Source organism: Rhinopithecus roxellana, chromosome 11, assembly GCF_007565055.1.
Source record: "Rhinopithecus roxellana isolate Shanxi Qingling chromosome 11, ASM756505v1, whole genome shotgun sequence".
Classification (NCBI taxonomy): Eukaryota; Metazoa; Chordata; class Mammalia; order Primates; family Cercopithecidae; genus Rhinopithecus; species Rhinopithecus roxellana.
The window spans coordinates 26,036,689-26,056,591 of NC_044559.1; the positions used below are offsets into that span (position 1 = coordinate 26,036,689).

Consider the following 19,903-nt stretch of genomic DNA (forward strand, 5'->3'; position numbering starts at 1 on the left):
TGGGTGGGGTGTGTGTGGTGTGGTATGTGGGTGGGGTGTGTGGTGGGGTGTGTGTGTGGGGTGTGTGGTGTGGTGTGTGTGTGGGGTGTGTGGTGTGGTGTGTGGGTGGGGTGTGTGTGTGGTGTGTGTGGTGTGTGTGTGGGGTGTGTGGTGTGGTGTGTGTGGTGTGATGTGTGTATGTAATGTGCGTAGGTGGTGTGGTGTGTGTATGCAATGTGTGTGTGGTGTGGTGTGTGTGTGGGGTGTGTGGTGTGGTGTGTGCATGGGGTGTGTGTGTGTGGTGTGGTGTGTGTATGTGGTGTGGTGTGTGCGTGGGGTGTGTATGTGGTGTGTGGTGTGTGTGTGTGGTGTGTGTGTGGGGTGTGCAGTGTGGTGTGTGCACGGGGTGTGTGGTGTGGTGTGTGTGGTGTGTGTGTGAGTGTGTGGTGTGTGTATGCAATGTGTGTGTGGTGTGGTGTGTGTGTGGGGTGTGTGGTGTGGTGTGTGCATGGGGTGTGTGTGTGTGGTGTGGTGTGTGTATGTGGTGTGGTGTGTGCGTGGGGTGTGTATGTGGTGTGGTGTGTGCGTGGGGTGTGTATGTGGTGTGTGGTGTGTGTGTGGGGTGTGCAGTGTGGTGTGTGCACGGGGTGTGTGGTGTGGTGTGTGTGGTGTGTGTGTGAGTGTGTGTGGTGTGTGGGGGGGTTTTAAGCTCTGTTAAGCTTCAGAGTTCAAGGGCAGAATAATGGCGTGTTTGAATGAATAAAACAAGGCAAATGTGGAGCAAGGGAATCTCAGGAGTGCACAGCGAGCGATGATAAAATCCACTCTGGCATTTAGACGGGCAAGGAGGGAAGAGAGGTCGGGAAGTGGCGGGAGGGATGGTGGATGGTGTAAAGGTAGCAGGATCTGTGGACTTTTGGCTTCAGTGGGGCTGGGAGATGGTTAGAGTTGCTGTCCTGGGAAGGGTGAGCTGGAAAGACAGGACATGGTGGTCAGAAAGTTTGTAACTTGTAATGACAGTCATGGGCAGGATGCAGGTCAGGGTCATAGGAGTGGAAATATTTAAGGAACTGAGCGGCCAGAGTGTGGGAGAGGTCATCTACATGTGTACTGAAATCACCACAAATTAAGACAGGAACCCTGTGCGCAAGACTGATGAGCCAAGAGCTAAAGTGATTGAGACATGAGGTGCTATGGGAGACTGAGGTGGGTGGATCACTTGAGCCCAGAAGCTCCAGACCAGCCTGGGCAACATGGCGAGACCTTGTCTCTACAAAAAATACAAAAATTAGCCAGGTGCGGTGGTACACGCCTGAAGTCCCAGCTACTTGGGAGGCTGAGGTGGGAGAATTGCTTGAGCCTGGGAAGGTCATGGCTGCATTGAGCTGTGATCACGCTTCTGCACTCCAACCTGCATGACACAGCAAGACGCTGTCTCAAAAATAAAAAATAAAAAACAATAAAAAAGAAATGAGGTGGACTGACCCAGGTGTTGGTAGGTGATAAAAACAACGGCAGTGGGGGAGATTCAGTCTGACGACTTGAGGTTCACACTGGGGAATGATAGCTGAGATAGGAAGGAGAGAGAATATTAAATGCACTTTCCCTTGAAAGAAACAATATGTCATCCTGTAGCTTTGGGGTTACCTTACCAAGATAAATGTTTTGTCTCTTGTTTTCTTAGCTTGCTGAGGCTTCTTAATGATATTGACCAGGCTCTGACTGCTCTTGGCAACTCTAATGGAGTCCCAGCAATTATCTATCACAAGAACTTCATTAACTAAAGAATGAAGTGGTCCCTAGCCCACTCAGATTTGAGTCATGCTATTATCTAATTTTCAAGTCAGATTACATCTGTAATTCTTACGAAGGCAACTAGCTACATCATTTGATTAGATTTTATATTCCTTAGGCTCTTGACATACGTAAATGTCTTTTTAGTTTAATATTAACTACTTTTGAACTTGTGTATTTCACATTTCTTGAAATTGTATAAAACGTCTAATCGAATGCTGGGTATTTCTCAGCTTTCCCTATTTGGTTACAGCTTCCAAAATTGTTGTACTCTCATGAAGCAGGCCGCTTTGTTTGTTGTTGATATTTGTTTTCAGGATTCCTTGTTAGAGAGAATATCTAGAGACCATGATGTGGTTTGCCTCTGTGTCCCCACCCAACTGATTGATTACAATTCAATCTCACCTTGAATTGTAATAATCCCCACGTGTCAAGGGTGGGGCTAGGGGGAGGTAATTGAATCATAGGGGCCGATTCCCCCATGCTGTTCTTGTGGTAGTGAACAAGTCTCATGAGATCTGATGGTTTTATAAATGTGAGTTTCCCTACACAAGCTCTCTTGCCTGCCACCATGTAAGATGTGCCTTTGCTCCTCGTTCACCTCCTGCCATGATTGTGAGGCGTCCTCAGCCATGTGGAACTGTGTCAATTTAACATCTTTCCTTTATAAATTACCCAGTCTCAGGTATGTCTTTATTAGCAGTGTGAGAACAGACTAATGCAGCCCCTATCATCCTTCATGTGTCTTGTCTCCTTGGAGATTTACGTGCTGATTGATCCTTATTTTATTTGTAACAGAGACCTTAAACTAACTTTTAAGGGAGTTTAAACCAAAATAAGTAATCTGACTGGGATTGTGTTGAGAATTTTCACTTACACAAACTCATTTTTGTTGCCCCAAAAAAGCACTTCCAAATTTCGTATTATTTTTCTTTTCTTTTCTTTTTTTGAGATGGAGTTTTGCTCTGTCATCCAGTCTGGAGTGCAGTGGCACAATCTCGGCTCACTGCAGCCTCCACCTCCCAGGTTCAAGCGATTCTCCTGCCTCCACCTCCCGAGTAGCTGGGATTACAGGTGAGCGCCACCACACCCGGCTGATTTTTGTATTTTTAGTAGAGACAGAGTTTCGCTATGTTGGCCAGGCTTGTCTCGAACTCCTGGCTTCAAGTGATCCACCTGCCTTGGTCTCCCAAAGTGCTGGGATTGCAGGCGTAAGCCACTGTGCCCAGTCTACCATTATTTTAAAATTTAAATTGGCTTTAGAGGGAAGTCTTCAGGGCAAACATAGTCATAGTCCCTCATAAACAATTCTGTTGGGAAATCCTCTAACTTTTATAAGATAAATTAATCTGTTTTTATTTTTAATTTGAAAAGATATTTATTAAACACAATATGTTAATTGAATTCAGTTCTATTAGCTTTTTCCCCTGCTATTCTTTCCTAGACAGCCTCTTTCTTCCTTTCTTCCTTTCTTCCTTCCTTTCTTTCTTTCTTTCTCTTTCTTTTTTTTTTTTTTTTTTGATAGAGTTTCACTCTTGTTGCCAGGCTGAAGTGCAGAGGCACGATCTTGGCTCACCACAACCTCCACCTCCTGGGTTCAAGCGATTCTCCTGCCTCAGCCTCTCGAGTAGCTGGGATTACAGGCATGTACCACCAGGCCCAGCTAATTTTGTATTTTTAGTAGAGACGGGGTTTCTCCATGTTGGTCAGGCTGGTCGTGAACTCCCAACCTCAATCGATCAGCCCGCCTCGGCCTCCCAAAGTGCTGGGATTACAGGCGTGAGCCACGGTGCCCAGCCCTTTCCTAGACAGTTTCTAGCGTGTCCGTGTATTATAGCTGCAGCGCAGAGGAGCAGGTGTGGTTCTTGGATATATTCCTCAAACAGAATCAGATAGAGCCTGTGTGTACAGAGAATATCTGAGAGCTTTGTGCATTGCCACATTCGTCAGTGATTTCCTCTGCAAAAGGCAGTCATGTCTAGCTGAAAAACCTAAGCATTCCTCTTCAGACCTCCAATGATATGGGACCTGCTTGGTCATGAGCAGAGAGCAACGGAGTCACTTAGAGACAGAGACGCTGGGTGAGAACTGGGCTCACTCACTAGATAAATAACTTACGCAAGCACATCTGCCTTGCAGAGCAATTCAAAATTGTGTTTCAGAAAAATGACAAACTATTACACTCAGGAAAGTTCCAAACACAGTGTTAAGTTCCGTGTACTCAACTGGGTGCGGTAGTTCACTCCTGTAATCCAAGCACTTTGGGAGCCTGAGGTGGGAGGATCCCTTGAGCTCAGGAGTTTGAAACCAGCCTGGGCAATATAGGGATACCTCTACTCTACAAAAATGAAAATAAAAATAAATTAGCCAGGTGTAGTGACGCATGCCTGTGGTCTCAGTTAGTTGGGAGGCTGAGGTGGGAGGATCACTTGGGCCTGGGAAGTTAAGGCTGCAGTGAGCTGTGACGTAGTCACTCTACTCCAGCCTGGGCCTCAGAGCAAGACTCTGTCTCAAAAAGAAAAATGAAAAACCCTATGTAGTGAGAACCTCACTGATTACTGGTGTTTGCCATGTTCTACAAAATTCTCTGTAGCCACGGCAGCCGGCTGTGAAATTGGATTGTTTGATTCTTCCTGCTGGTGAAGTTATTCCCGGTTTCTCTATCTTTCCCTGACAGAGGCGGAGGGAGGGGCATCAGAGGCTTTCTTCCTTGTACAATATTAGGATCAATATTAGTTCTTCTTTTCACCCAAAATGTGTTGTAAACTGAAACCTGGGTGGCAGATAAAGATAGTGGAGATCTTTGGATGTGGTCGTCTCTACCTTCACCTTGTTGATGTCATCGTGAACAGACGCTTAGAAGCACTACATGCTCCCAAATGAAGCTGTGATTCTGCAGGAGCTCAAACACAACAGGATGCTGGGCTTGTAGGCCAGTAGCTGTCCGGCAGGAAAGCTGTGCTTTCCCAGCTGTGGTGGGTGGGTTCCAGTTTTGGCCAACTCTCCTTAGTTCATTAACCATCAGAGCCTTACAGATGACCCTTATGCTCATCGTAGTGGCATCTGTAAGGCTCTGAAAGCATTCCGAATACCAGACCCGCCTGCTGGGGACGTAAGAGTCACAACCCCAATCTCTGCGCAGTGCTTTTTTGTGCACAGTTCATCTGAGCCTCAGGATAGCCCTGTGAGGCAGGGGCGGCTGGCGTTTCACGCCCTTTGTGTCAATGGAGGGTCAGCCCTTTGTGGAGGAAGGAGAGGGTTTGTGGCCAAATTTGATTCTTTCACTTAATAGCACAGAGACTTTGGAAAAGTTCTCTGGGTCACAGTCTCCATCTTCAGAATGTAAAATATAATAACCTTGAGATCTAATTGTGGCAATTAAGTGAGCTAATGCTGGCGCAGCCCCTGCCATGATTCCCGGTGCATCAGCATCCCAGGAAGTTAAAGAATTTGCTCGTGGACACACAATATGAAGAACTTAGTCACGGGTGTTCTGGGGCTTGGGACAGGATGCTTTCTGCTCTACCATGTGGTTTTTCCAGGGTGGAAACTGCTGTTGCATTTTCCCTTTGTTGGCGCATTGGTCCAGTTAAGAGATGAGGACTTTTAATTTCAATCTTAACTTTTTTAAACATTTAAATGCTAGCTTTTTTTCGGTAAGATAATGTCTGACAGAAGCAGGATTTCTGGATTAAAGGAAAAATGAATTTGTGATTGTAATAAGGATTGCCAAATTGTTACTCTAGGGCTCTACCCCCTCCCAAAACCAGGAATGGAGGAAAGTGGCCATCAGCCTTGCCAAATGGAGTGTGCTGCCACACTTACAGACTTCTGCAATGATATGGGTAAGAAGTTGTATGTCGGTGCAGCTGTTATGAATGAAATTGAGCATCTTTTCAAGAGCCATTTGTAATTTTTGTGTGTGTATGTGTGTGTGTGTGTGTGATCTATTTGTGTCCTTGCTTGTTTTTCTCCTGGGTTTGTTCTCGTTCTTTTCAATTTTGAGTAGCTCTTTGTGTATGTGACCAATCATCCATGTGTCTTTTATATGAGTGGCAAACAGTTTTTCAGCTCCATCATTCGTTTGTCTTTTGACTTTGCCTCTGTTGGTGGTGGTGGTGTTAGTTGCTGGTGTGTGTTTGTGTGTGTGTGTGTGTGTGTTGTTAGTTTTACCGTGCACAAGTTTGTTTTATTTACTGAGGATTTCTTATCACGCAGGAGTGAGTGGGACCACGGCCCCTCTTTTGGGAATCTGGCTTGGGCTTTGCTGCCAGGAGGCCATCAGAGCTGCTGCTGATGTTCATTTCCACTGGAATTTGGCTCATCTTGAAGGTTCTCATCTCTGCACTCCTCGTATTTACATTTTTATGCTAATTGCTATCACTTTGCAGTTCATCATCTATATGCTCCCTGGCGGTGTTTGCTTCTTTTTAAGTTCTGGCTTTGTCCATCCACTGAGGTCATTGACTGGGGGAGTGCAGAGGCCTGGCCTGGACATTAGTGTTGGCCACAACACCCAGCTTAGCACAGGGAGGTTACTGCAGGTTCAATGTGAAATCCAGGACTAGTGGTCCCCAGGCCCTAGCAAGCCACAGAGGAGTTTGGGATGTTTCAAGGGGCTAACTGAAAGCTCCCTCTCCCTTTTAGCCATGACACCCACTCTGAAACGGTTCCCAGGTTGTGTCTCTTAGTGGGACCAGGTCCCGGGGACGGCTCTAGATCCAAAGACTCTTAAGCTCTCCTTTACCCCTGCTAAGGTCTCCCAGACCCATTCCCCCCTCCATCCCCCGAGAGAGAACGGGAATTGGCTCCCCAGGACCCTCCCTCATCCTCTTCCCTGTCCCAAGCTCAGAGTTTGAAGGCAGTGGGGCCGAAGGAAGAGGCATGGAGACAAGCCAGGAGTTGAAGAAGCCATTAGTTTAATGGGGTGAGAAGGTGGGGAAGGATTCGGTGGCAGGAAGGCGAGTCTTGTGGCTCCTCTTTCTGCCCTGGCAGGGGTTGATGTGTGGGAGAGGAGCCCTGAACACTCTCTTCTCAGGCATCCCCTCGCCCTCCCCCCGCCCTCCCCCCGCCCTCCCCGGCCCTCCCCTCGCCCTCCCCTCGCCCTCCCCTCGCCCTGCCCGGCCCTCCCCCCGCCCTCCCCCGCCCTCCCCCGGCCCTCCCCCCGCCCTCCCCCGCCCTCCCCGACCCTCCCCTCGCCCTCCCCGACCCTCCCCTCGCCCTCCCCGGCCCTCCCCTCGCCCTCCCCTCGCCCTCTGTCCTGGAGGGCTGCTCTCCCATCCAGTCTCTGCCTCTACTTCTTCCTCCCAATCTGCGCCATCAGATGGGCGTTGGCGGCCGCCTGGGCGCGCAGGTTCTTGGCCTTGGCGATGTTGAAGAGGAGGTTCATGATGTTGGTGGGGACGTCGAGGGACAGGGTGAACTTGGTGCGCTGGGGACTCTTGGCCGTGTCCTGGCGTGGCTTTCCCCTGGGCTGTGCTTGGGACACGTATTTGTACCGGGTGCCTCCGGCTCCACCCCTGGCCCCAGAGACGGGGAAAGTCCTTTTCTCTTTGCCCTCGTCCTCCTCTCCCGAGGAGGCGTCTCCGCCGGGTGGGTGGTGGAAGCTCCTCTTGCTCAGTAGGGACGTATCCTCCTCCCCCTGGCTCTTCTCAGCCTCAGACAGGGCAGCGTTGAGGCAGCTGAAGATGGGCTTGGCCTTGTAGAACTTATGGGGGAGGCCTGTCCTGGGGCCCCCCAGGAGCAGCAGCAGGAGCAGCAGGAAGTGGACCGGCATCGGCATCTCTCCCTGCAGCAGAAAACAGGGATGTGGGCAGAGGCATGGGAGGGGCTTGGCGCCCTGGAGGACCTGGATTAAAATCTACTGGGGTGTTGTTAATGTTCCACTGCAAGGGTTCCCCAACCATGACCCCCAGACCAGCAGCACCAGCCCCGCCTGGGACTTTGTTAGAAATGCAAGTAATTCTTAGGTCTTTTTCCAGAACGAGTAAATCAAAAGCTCTGGGGCCCAGCCGCCTGTACTGTAACAAACCCTGCAGATGATCCCAGTGATCACTAAAGTGTGAGAACCATGACCTCATTAGTATTTATGGGTTTTATTTGATTCACCTTTGCAGGCAGCCTCTGCCCCTGTAAAGCGAATAACTAATGTACTAAGTAAGCACCTAGCAGCCTACCGTGGTTGATTTTAAGGGCGATTAAATTTTATTCCTTCATCATTGTCAAGGCTGACTGAATATATCCCTGTTGCTTAAAGACCATGGCTGGGCATCAGGCTGGTTTCTCGCTAGGCTATCCTAGTTTCTTGAGAACAATCAGATTTGTTATTAATAACTAGGTTGGTTTTACTGTAGACTTTATGAATTTATGAAGTCAAATTATGGTTTTACTGTAGACTTTATGAATTTATACTTGGTCTTTTTGTGAGACCAAGTATCATCCAGGGAGCACCAATGTCCTCCAACCACAGGACTTCAATGCCAACACTATCTGTGGTCTCTAAGACGTGTGGGATCCTGGTTATCAGTCAGACTGAGTCAGGGTGATTGTCCAGGGCAAGAAGGAGACACTGAGAACTCTGAAAGGATCCTAGTCTATAGGGACCAGTTGAATCCATTCTCTTATTTAAAAAAAGAAAAACAAAAACTGGCCAGGCACAGTGGCTCACACCTGTAATCCTAGCACTGTGGGAGGCCGAGATGGGAGGATTGTTTGAACCCAGGAGTTCAAGAGCAGCCTGGGCAACATAGTAAGACCTCATCTCTACAAAAAAAAAAAAAAAAAATTAGGTGGGCATGGTGGTGTGCACTGGTGTTCCCAGGTACTCAGGAGGCTGAGGCAAGAGGATCGTTTGAGCTCCAGAGGTCGAGGCTACAGTGATCTGTGATTGTGCCACTGCCTCCATCCTGGGCGACAGAACAAAACCCAGTCTCAAAAAAAGGAAAGAAAAAAACCTAAGCGTTAGCATATGGAATGTTGTGGCTCTAAAAACATCCAACTGGATGACCCTCATTTTACTTGGACTGTTCAGGCTTTAAGCATCATATGCACTTGCTGGTTCACTGATGAACAGTGTTAAACAAGACATCGAACTGCCATGCCCATCAGGGGAGAAGGGCTTGTGCTGAGCCACCGCCACCCTCCCTCTGGGACTCCTTCACAGTAGCAGCATGTAGCTGTGCCAGAGGCCGTCAGAGTTCAGGTTGCCCATGGCCACTGTTCCTTAGGATATTGTGAAGTGGGCAGAGTTGACTTCCTGTGCCCTGAGATCAAACCCACTCTGCAGCCAGTCCTTCTTGCCTGGTCTGCGGGCGTACATTCTCTCCAGCCCTGCAATAAGGACATCACGTTTATTTATTCATTGTTGTCCTTCATCATGCACGAGGACGAAACAGTGAGGTGCATATGTCAGGAGTTCTGTCTCAACTCCATCTAGAGAGAGCATGGCTGCCATCTGCGGGCCCCCGCTCACACCCGGACATGCCTGTTCTCTCATTGCGGTGTGAGGATGAACCATCTTCTGGGCTCTCCTGTGAGACACAAGCAGTGAAAGGCTCTGCTGTTCACCTTTGGGGGCTTTACCTGAACTTGAAGGTCACTTTATTACCGAAGACAAACTTGGCTTTCACAAAAGCAAGCAAGAAACATGTGGTTCACTATCAACGTGGGAGAATTCTTTTCTTATGTTAGTTTTTTAAAAATAAATAAGAACAATTGGGTAAGTAAATCACCCGGCGATTCACCCGGGCCTTCAGCAGCGTGAGGCTGGCATTGGGTCATTTTGTTCTTTGCGGTGACAGTGCAGAGCAGGGTCAGGCAGGGCTGGCAGTCGGGGTTCAAGCTCCAGCCTCTGCTCTGCAGCTTTTCATCAGTGTGGCCTTGACGAGGCCATTTCCCACATGTGAGAGCAGTGGACCCAACCCAAGCCCATCCAGACAGCCTTAGGCTGTGAGAGTGGACAGAACCAGAGCTGACCCTTAAAAAAGGGAGCCTGGGTCTCTTTCTAAAGGAGGATCCTGTAAATCCCTGCTGCTTCACTTACCCTGGAAACAGACACACACACATGACACATAGGAATATAGAAGTGGACACATACATACGCACATACTCATATACATGTACACATATACACATACATATGCACCGACATACAGATACACACATATATACATGCACACATGTGCACACACATACACACCTCACATGTACATACATACCCATATAGACACATGGACACACATATATACATGCACATACATGTGCACACACACCTCACACATACATACTATACACACATACATATAGACATGCATATTTATATATGCACATATATGCACACATATACACACCTCACATGCACGTACATACACATACATACACGTACACACATATATGCATGCACACCTATGCACACACATACATACCTCACATGTACATGCATACACACAAGCACACACAGGCACACACATACACACCTCACATGTACATACATACACATACATATAGACACATGCACACACATATATACGTGCACACATATGCACACACATACACACCTCACATGTACATACATACACATACATATAGACACATGCACACACATATATACGTGCACACATATGCACACACATACATACCTCACATGTACACACACACGCACACACATGCGTACACCCCTTACACACATACACATGCACACACATGCACACACATATACACACATGGATAAATATTTACCCGGCACATTTCCTGTCAAAGCCTGTTGCTTCCCTTGGCTCTCCACATTGCAGCTGTTGCCTTTCTTTCCTTTAATCTTTTTTCTAAGAAATCAGGTTTGGTTTTGTTTGTTCAGTTTATTTTGCATTACAAAAATTTGGAGCTTATTTTATGCAATAATATTTTTCATAATTTGTGAAAAAACACCTGATCCTTGCTTTAAATAGTCCAAACCTATGAAGTACCAGATCTGGGCATATTGCCTGGCGCAGTGAGAACAACACAGGCTTTGGAGTTAGACAGACACAGTCTGGAATCCCTTCTTCATCCTTATTTGCCTGAGGGTTTGGGCCGATAACCTCTGTGAATTTCAGTTTCCTTCTCTGATAAATGAGATGGCAATAACCACCTCATAAAGGTTAAGTGAAGGATTAGATGAGAAACGTCAATGTGTGTGTGAAAGCTCCTGGTCTAAGTAGATGCTTAATCAAGGCTGATCCACACCTGAATAATCTCCATGTCTTCTTAGGAGAAGATCTGGTCTGCATACAACCTTTTCAGAAATGCATTTTACACACACAGATGTGCATACGCAGTATACATAGGTACAGAGAGGCCAGGAAATCTGAGCAAGGATTTCATCCTGCAGACCAATGTCCTTTTTGTAGCGTGTTTCTGGCTTGTAGCTTTTGACTCCGTGCTATCCTCTCCACCCTGACCTATGCAGACTCCGTTTGCCCTTAGTCTAACTACTAAGTGGTTCTCAGCTTTCAGGTGCTTTGGACTCACGTGAAGGAGCAGTTCAAACACAGCCTGTGGGGCCCCATCCCAAGAGTTTCTGAGTCACTAGGTCTGGGATGCTCCTGAGAACATGCATTTCTAGCACAGTCCCGTGTGATGCTGATGCTGAGGTCTGAGGACCACACTCTAAGACTCTAAGAACCGCTGCTCTGAGTGCTCCGACCTGACTCTGGACTCCTTAGAACTGTACACTGGAGTTCCAGGAGTTCACTAACGATCCCTGTGGAAAATGGGCTTTTGTTTCCTTAAATATTGCATTCAATAACTAGACCTTCAGTTTTCTCATTTATAGAGGACCTAATGAGTTGTTTTTCTTAAATAGAGTATGAAGCGTAGTTTTAGCTGCCTTACACCTTGAAGGCATCTTAAAGCTTGGAAATTATTTCGAATGGCTTGCTAACCCTGAAAGGGTTTAAAAAAACAAAAACCAATTTGGAAAGGGTTAATACCGGTGGGAAAGTGGTGGAGAAACTTTGTCTCTCTGTCCCTTTGTTCCTTCATCCCTTCGTTCCTTTCACCACCAGACTCAGTCCTGTCTCTCCCACTCCCTAGCTCGTGCCTAACCACCTAGAGCCTCAGTATTTTCCTCTGTGAGAGCAGAGGATTGAGTTCGAGAATCTTTGTTCTGATTTCTTTCTTTTTCTACTTCTGAAAGCCAGAGGCCCCTCTACAAAAAGCACTGGGAGAATGAAATGATTTCTCGATTTTCACCAAATGAAAGGTGCCTGGACTCTGGGTGGGTGGAAGCTAAAATAGAGGGTGCTGCCTGGGCCCGGTGGCTCACATCTGTAATCCCAGCACTTTAGGAGGCCGAGGTGGGTGGATCACCTGAGATCAGGAGTTTGAGACCAGCCTTGCCAACATAGTGAAACCATGTCTCTACTAAAAATACAAAAATTAGCCAGGCATGGTGGCACACACCTGTAATCCCAGGTACCCGGAAGGCTGAGGCAGGAGAATTGCTTGAACCTGGGAGGTGGAGGTTGCAGTGAGCCAAGATCATGCCACTGCACTCCAGCCTGGGTGACAAAGTGAGACTCTGTCTCAAAAAAAAAAAAAAAAAAAAAAAAAAAGAGGGCGTTGAGATGCGGCCCTGGAGCTACCCTCAGGCCTCCCCCTGTGGGTTCCACATGGCTCTCTCCCCACTGCCCCACCACCCTATTTGTTTGTTTCACTTCCTCACTCAAACCCTGCACCCCAGCCCAGGGAACCCCTCCCTGCTCCTCTCTATTTCCTTCCCAGGGCAGCATTCTGCATTTACCCTCAAACACCTGGAACTTTGCACAATAATTGCAAATATTACTGAGAACTCAGAATACTTTCTGAGTCCAAGCCCATCTTGGGGCTCTGCCCACACGGGCTGGCCCTTTAGTGTAAATCAACACCTGAGTTTACCTGTCTATCTCCACCCCTTAAAGACACTTTGGGTGTTACATTTCTTTGGTATCTCCATTTCTGCTCAATATGCCAAGCCTTTCACTATGCAGAGATATTCCCTCTGGGCCATTTGGCTCTCAGCAGAGTGACTCAGGATGCTTGGAAAAGCCTGATATGGCCAATAGTGTCTTATACTAAATCATATTCTCAATCAATATTTGTTGAATGAATTGAAATTCACATTAGTATTCAGGCACTTAATTAAATCAATTTATTTTCCAAGGCAAAACAACCTCTTTAAATTCTTTCATGGATGTACATTCTCTCTGCAAATCGTGTTGTTACATATCATAGAGGAAAAAATCTTTTATATGGCATACTTTTTTTTGGTAATGAAATCATACATGTATACCTAGAGTCACTGAAAAGTTGAGGGCTTCTGAACATGAAACAACTGTGTCCAAGTAACTTTCTGCAGTTTTCCTGTGAAAAAGTTTAGGTTTTCCCTTGCAATGGGCTAACCATCCGGATGTGCCGCCTGGAAGTGCTACCTGTCTCATCTCAGTTGCAAAACCAAGGCACTGGGGAGAGGAAGTGAGATCCCTTTTAATTCTACATTTACTTTTTCCCACATTTTGGGGTCAATTTGTAAATATTGTGCCTGTGCCTTTTAAAAAATGCATTGCCATCTTATTTTTCAAATCCCAAGTGTACCATCAGAGAAGAATACTGTATTGACATTCTTCAGGGTGCTGAAGGTGTGGAAAGATCTGTAAAAGTGTCAGGGAGCAAGTGTCCTGCGTGGCGCTCTGTTCTCGGTGCATCTGAAGGTGGCAGACCTTCCTCTCTCTGCAAACCCTCAGCTCCAGCCTGAACAGGGTTGTGAGGGTATTGGAAGGTGTCCCCTCACCATCAGCAATGATGCAAAGTTACACAGCAAAGGAACCTCCCAGAACTGTGAATTGGACATGATGGGAATGCCCGGTGCTGAGCTTAATTCTAGATCATTTAAAATGTAAGGGTTCTTTGCAACCCTGGGTATTTTCACCATCAAAGTATGTGAGTGGCGGGGGGCTGGAAGGTAGATTCAGATTTCTTTCTGGGACTTTTCTTTTTAGGATCAGTTTAGATTTGTTTAGGGTTTATAGGATAAAAGAAAAGGAACTCTCCTCAAAGAAAAGACACTCTTTACTTCCCACATAAAGTCTAATTTTGCAAGTTTCTCCTTTTACATTCCTTGGACTCTTCTGCCATACCCTTGGTGAAACAATATGAAAATTTAAGATTTCTCTGCAGCCTGCCACAAAAATAACTGAGCACCATCTAGTTATTAATACAGTTGAGGGGCAAAGCTCTACACCTGTATTTTTTTCTGGGTGCTTGAAACTAACCATTCCTTTGGGCTACAGTGACAGTAGCACTTGTCCAGGGTGCTGTAAAGAGACACAGTTACTTCTGGGAGCTGTGGCAGAGCCAAGCACTGAAACATGAGGGAGCTGGGTCAGCCTCCAATTCCCAGCACGTCGCAGGGAGAGGACAGGGCATGAAGCAGCAAAGGCAGGAGGCAAACAGCACTGATCACACAGCTCTGCCAAGTGCAGAGCTATTCCTGTGGGCTCCGTTTGTCTGCAAACACTGATAAGAAGTTAAACTAAAACTAGACCACTTAAAACATTTTAAAAATCTTACATTTGTTATTTTTTGGTAGGTGGCTATGCTTGGGAAGGAAATTGCAAACAGGATTTTTCTCTCAGAAAACGTGAACATCAAACATCCATCTCCCCTTCACAGGTAGCATTTAGCCATTGTAGATATCTGCACACACCCCCACAATGTGCCTAGTGTGGCAAAGGACTCTGGGCTTTGATGGCCGAGGACCTGGCTGGGAAAACTCCCTCGCCTCTGACTTTTCTTGGGTGAATCACTTAACCTGTGTTTCGCTTGCAGCATCCTAGGAAGGAGACGTTACCTGCTTCTCAGGTGTGCCCGAGAGTGACGGGAGATGGCACAGGCAAAGGTCTCTGCTACAGGTAAACAGTAAGTGCAGGTGTCCTCGCTGCTCTGCAGGTGCTGTAGAGTCGTGTCCTGTGGCTCCCATTTGCCCTGGCATCCCTACCCCATCCCCAGTTTGTAAACTGTCGCCAAGGACTGACCTTCCTGTGCACAACTGAACTCTGTTCAGAGAAAATAGATTTGTGTGAACACATTCTGCCTCTGATCTAACACCTTTGGAAAGCGGGTCTTTCTATACCAACATGGGAATGGGATTGTGCCTCCCCAGGAAACTTCCCCTGGTCCCTTTGGGGCTGATTTCTGCTGATTGAGTGGGGGGGGGGGGGGGGGGCGTTCAGCATCGCTCCCTCGGGCTTCCACCCAGGGGCGCTAGCGGCTCTCATCTCTCGCACCTGTCCGGTGCACGGGACCTCCTGCTTAATTTAGGGCAGATCCATTTACCCTTCGTAAGTCAGTCTCGACCACAACCTTACCTGAGAGTGGACTTCCCTCCGCAGCGAAAGGCTCAGGGAGGCCGGTGCAGCTTCAGGGCCAGGAGGACGGCCCCATGCACATCCCCGTGAACTTCTGGCTGCTCTGAGGTCTGGGCTCCTGCTTCTCCGGTATTGCTCCTAAGTGGGCTGTGATATTCCCTCTCTATGGAAACGGTCCCCTCCCCTGTGTGTATATAAAAGTGACAGATCACAGGGTGGATCGTAATTCCAGACGTGGTGTCTACGCTGGGATGAGATTTCATTTAAAATACAACCAGAACCAGCCGTCCACGTCATGCAGATGACAGGTGCTCCAACCTCGACCCCTCCCACCTCTGCTTCCCACCCCGCCCTCCTACCTCCCCCCGCCCTCCTACACCCCCACCCGCAACTGCTCTTGCATCCTAGCAACTTGCTTCATTGATAAAAGCAAAGAACAAAAAAGAAAAAAAAAAAAAAAAAAAAGAAGAAATAAAAACTCAAAACAAAAACCCTGGTAAAGTGAGAAGCAGTGTCTTTGAGGAATTTTATTGCTGATCTTAGTTCTAACTAATTTCAATTTCCTCTACATTCCCCTTGCCCTAACTCTCCTTTTGGAAATCTAGAATCTGTACCTGCTTTGAAAGCAGAGAAGCGATTTGAAATCCACCTGTTGCTGTGTTGTTTTGTGGGTTCTGACAGTGCAGCATCATCTGGCCGCACATGCAGCCCCTTGTGCTTGCCACACACTCGGTGCCTGCTCCCCACGTAAAGTCGAATTTTGCGAGTTTCTCCTTTCACATTCCTTGGACTCTTCTGCCATACCCTCAGTGAAACAACATAAAAGTTTAAGATTTCTCTGCAGCCTGCCACGAAAACAACTGAGCACCATCTAGTCATTAATAAATTTGAGGGGAAAGCTTTACACCCATATTTTTCTCTGGATGCCTGAAACTCAACTATTCCTTTGGGCTATGACAGTAGGTCATCATACACCAGAGGTCTGGAGGTTTTAGTGGGAAATAGCTTGGATTTTACTCATTTATGCATCCTATATTTATTGAGGACTTACTGTGTAGCGGGTATTGCCAGGACCCCCACGAGTTCAGAGAAAAGTAAGTTGTGGCCCCTGACCATACAGGGCACTCATGGTTTAGAATGGTAGGGAAGGTCGGGCACGGTGGCTCACATCTATAATGACGTGCCCTGTGGGAGGCTGAGGCGGGCAGATCACAAGGTAAGGAGTTGGAGACCAGCCTGGCCAACATGGTGAAACCCTGTCTCTACTAAAAATACAAGAAAATTTAGCCAGGCATGATGGTGGGTGCCTGTAATCCCAACTACTCAGGATGCCAAGGCAAGAGAATCACTTGAACCTGAGAGGTGGAGGTTGCAGTGAGCTGAGATCGTGCCATTGCACTCCAGCCTGGGTGATGGAGCAAGACTCCATCTCAAAAAAAAAAAAAAAAAAAAAAAAGAAAGAAAGAAAGAAAGAAAAATGCTACAGAAAGGAGCAGTCCTGTCCACTCAAGACAGGAGAGGAGAGAGGAGAGCAAGAGGGGTTTCAGACAGAAAGGATGGATCTGCACAGACAGAGCCAGGGATGAGAGGAATGGGAGGGAAGGAGGGCAATGGGAGGGAGGTGTCGGTGGTTGTGGAGGCAGCTCCACACTGAGGTGCTCCAAAGGCCTGCAGAATTGGGAGTTTATTCCATAGGTAATGGGGAGATGTGGGGGACTGCGGTATCGTGACCCCTTATTCACAGATGAGGAAGCTGAGGCTGTGAAAAGTGACCTGCCAGGACCCCACAGGCCTAGGGTGGCAGAGTCAGGTGAGAACCAGGCCTGACGCTGGGCTCAGTGCTCCTTTCACTGGGCTGAGCTGATGACAAGGGGCCCGGCAAGACCGGCTGGCTGTTCCTTGCCCTCCTCCCAGACGGCTGCTTCACTCTTGTGAAATTCCTATAGGTGAAGAGCTAAGAGACCTTCTGAAATTACCAAATCTCTTTAAAGCCCATGAGCATGTGGAGGAACAAATGGAAAGCCACTGAGGGGAAGGACTTCAAGACCTTGTGCTCCCCATTTTAAGCCTCTTTGCAGAGATAGGCAATTGGACCTCCCTCCCTTCCTTCTTTCAGAGCTGCCTGGGCTGGGATTCTGTTGAGATTGGAGGCAACATGAAACTGAATCTGTGTTTTAATTCATTAGTTCATTCATTCATTCATTCATTCATTCATTCATTCATTTGTTCTAGTTTTTGTGAGAAGGTTTTCGTTGTTTTCCGTTTCAGATAATGAGGCAGTAATGGAATTTATGCAGGTTGAGGGGTAGACAGAAACCTGAGCTTAACTCCCCTGTCTGCCTTATGGGCTCTGGGATGCCAGGGGGGCTCTGAGATGCCAGGGAGTCTTGTGAAGACACCAAATGTTGGTCTACGGGGGCAGGGTTTCCCATCCTCAGCACTGTTGACATTTTGGGCAAGGTAATTCCTTGTTGGCCCTTGGGGTCTGCCCTGAGCTCTGGAGGAATTTAGCAGCATCCCTGGCATCTACCCATTAGATGCCAGTACCACTCCTGTCTTCATCTGTGACCATCAAAAATGTTTCCAGACATGTCCTCTGGGGGCATGAGAACCACTTCCCTACAGTATGGGGTTTAGAAGAAGAGACGATGAACCCTGGCTTCTTTTCTTATCTTGTTTTCTCTCAACTTCCCAGAAATCCTCCTACCCTGAGGCCACTTCAGTGGGACTGAAGAGTCTTGGTGTTGGTAGCTGTTCTTGGAGCCTGCCGTCCCCTCATCACACAGAGCAGGCTCATCGGCTCCCACTGGTCCCTCCTGGGTGGGCTTTGGCATTGTCCAGTGACTTCTGCTAGACTGGAAGGAGTTCCACACACAATGCTTCATAGACGTGAGCAGCTGTAAGGGTACAGTTCAGGGTGTCGTTTTCCAGAAACTTCAAGAAACAGTACATTTGCTTTACAACTTGAATGCTGCATCTGGTGGGGGACTGAAGAGAGGCTTGGACAGCAAGAAGATGATTAGTAGCAAAACCTCTGGAGTGTCATGCTAGCAGACAATAATTTCCCTCCCTCCCCAAGGCTGACGTGTGAATGTGGCGTGTGGCTACACTTGTACTTCTCTCTGGCCTTGGTGAGCCATTGGTACCTTTCCTGGATTCAGCATGAGAATGTTGTTCAGGGATGTAAATGTCCTGTAGAGGGTACCTAGAGGGCCAGTGTGAGAAGAAAAAGCTGATCAGTTTCACAAGTGAATAGAAATGGCTCATATTTATAAAGCTTATTTCCCCAAAGTGCCTAAAGCACTTACACTTAATAACATAATTATTTCCTTAACGTCTGAGCATGGCAGTAAAATAAAAAGATAGATGAGAGAATTAGCAAAGTGTGAGAAAGCTTGATTTATAGGAGAGAAGTTTTACTGAGGAGGTGGGAGGGTCGGTTTTCGTTTCTGCCTGGATTGCTAGCATGGCTATTTGATTCTCACGGACACCCAAATTCTCTAGTCCTCTGTCTCCTGTTTTTTAAAATGTAGATTGGTGTGCCTTCCCTATTTGTTTTTAACAAGGTTGATGTCAAGATAGCATTGCAAGAACTCGATAAAGTTGTATATGAACACAGAATATTAGTGTCATCTTTCTTCCTCAGTTCTCCCTTATTTTCTCTGACTGGTTTTTTGTTTGTGACTTCTCACTTTTAGCAGGGTGTGTGTTTACCTCCTATTGTGTTTGTGGATTGTCAATTTTTGTCTTGTAAGTCTGTCCATTTTTATTTTATATATTTGGAGTGTTAGGCATCTATAAATTGCTCATGTTATCATCTTGCTGTTAACCTCTTTATCCTAAATAATACTTCTCATAAAGTTTGCTTTACCTGATATCAAAATAGCTATCCCAGCTTTCCATTGGATAACTTTTGCTTGCTGTATTTTTCCAGTCTTTTCTGTTTCAGAATTACTTTGTAAATGGTATATATTTAAATTTTAAAAATTAAATCTAACAATCTTTGTGTTTTAACTAAGGACTTTAATAAACTAATGTAAAGATGCTTGACTCCTGATGTATTGGAATTATTTTCTACCATCTTATGTTGTGATTTCTATTTGCTCAGTTTTATCCCCCTTTTCTTCCATTTATTATTGTGTTTTCTTTTCTGCCATCTGCTGCATTGATCAAGTCTTCATTTTCGTTTTCCCTGTATTTTACAATCTAACCATCTAAAGCTATTTAATATATAACTTTTCTTCTAAGCATTGTTTTAGCCACATGCCGCAAGTTTTAATGGGTTATATTTCCATTGTCATTCAGTTCAAATATTTTTAGATGTTTTTCTGTGATGAAAGGTGGCCAACTATGTGACTCCAAAATATGCCATATGGCATAATGATTATTTTGAGCTGATGACAGTTTAGGAAAAGTAGATACTATTGATAAATAAGCTCTTATCCTTCCCATAGTTGCTAAGGCAGGACATGCATTTGTAAAGGTGTCTGTGCTCCTCTCTACCAGGAAGAACAGACCTAATCCCCTGACACAACCTAGACTTTTATTAGCCGGGAGGAGCCAGAGAAATCTGCCTAACAAACCGTACTCACTAGCCCTTATCTTTCATTAGTTCCCTCATATATTTACCTTCCTGCAATTTGCCTCCCCTAAAAACTCAAAGTGTTTTATCTTGTTTTGTCACTTCTCTAAAAATTTATTGCTCTGTTGCTAAGATGCTCTAGAATCCCAAGTTCTAACCACCCCTCAGA

At 46.6% G+C, this 19,903-nt stretch overlaps 1 protein-coding gene across 1 annotated transcript; it reads right to left on the reverse strand.

The window, feature by feature from the left end:
- Positions 1-7,066: 7,066 nt before the first annotated feature.
- On the reverse strand, positions 7,067-15,374 carry UCN3 (urocortin 3). Its single transcript, XM_010366486.1, has 2 exons — positions 15,153-15,374; positions 7,067-7,561 (listed from the first exon to the last, which is right to left on the reverse strand). The coding sequence occupies exon 2, from the start codon at positions 7,553-7,555 to the stop codon at positions 7,067-7,069; it is 489 nt and encodes a 162-aa protein (XP_010364788.1). The 5' UTR covers positions 7,556-7,561; positions 15,153-15,374.
- Positions 15,375-19,903: the final 4,529 nt, after the last annotated feature.

Excerpts from the sequence above, each read along its gene's own strand:
- UCN3 (XM_010366486.1), bottom strand. The coding sequence starts at position 7,555 with ATGCCGATGCCGGTCCACTTCCTGCTGCTCCTGCTGCTGCTCCTGGGG.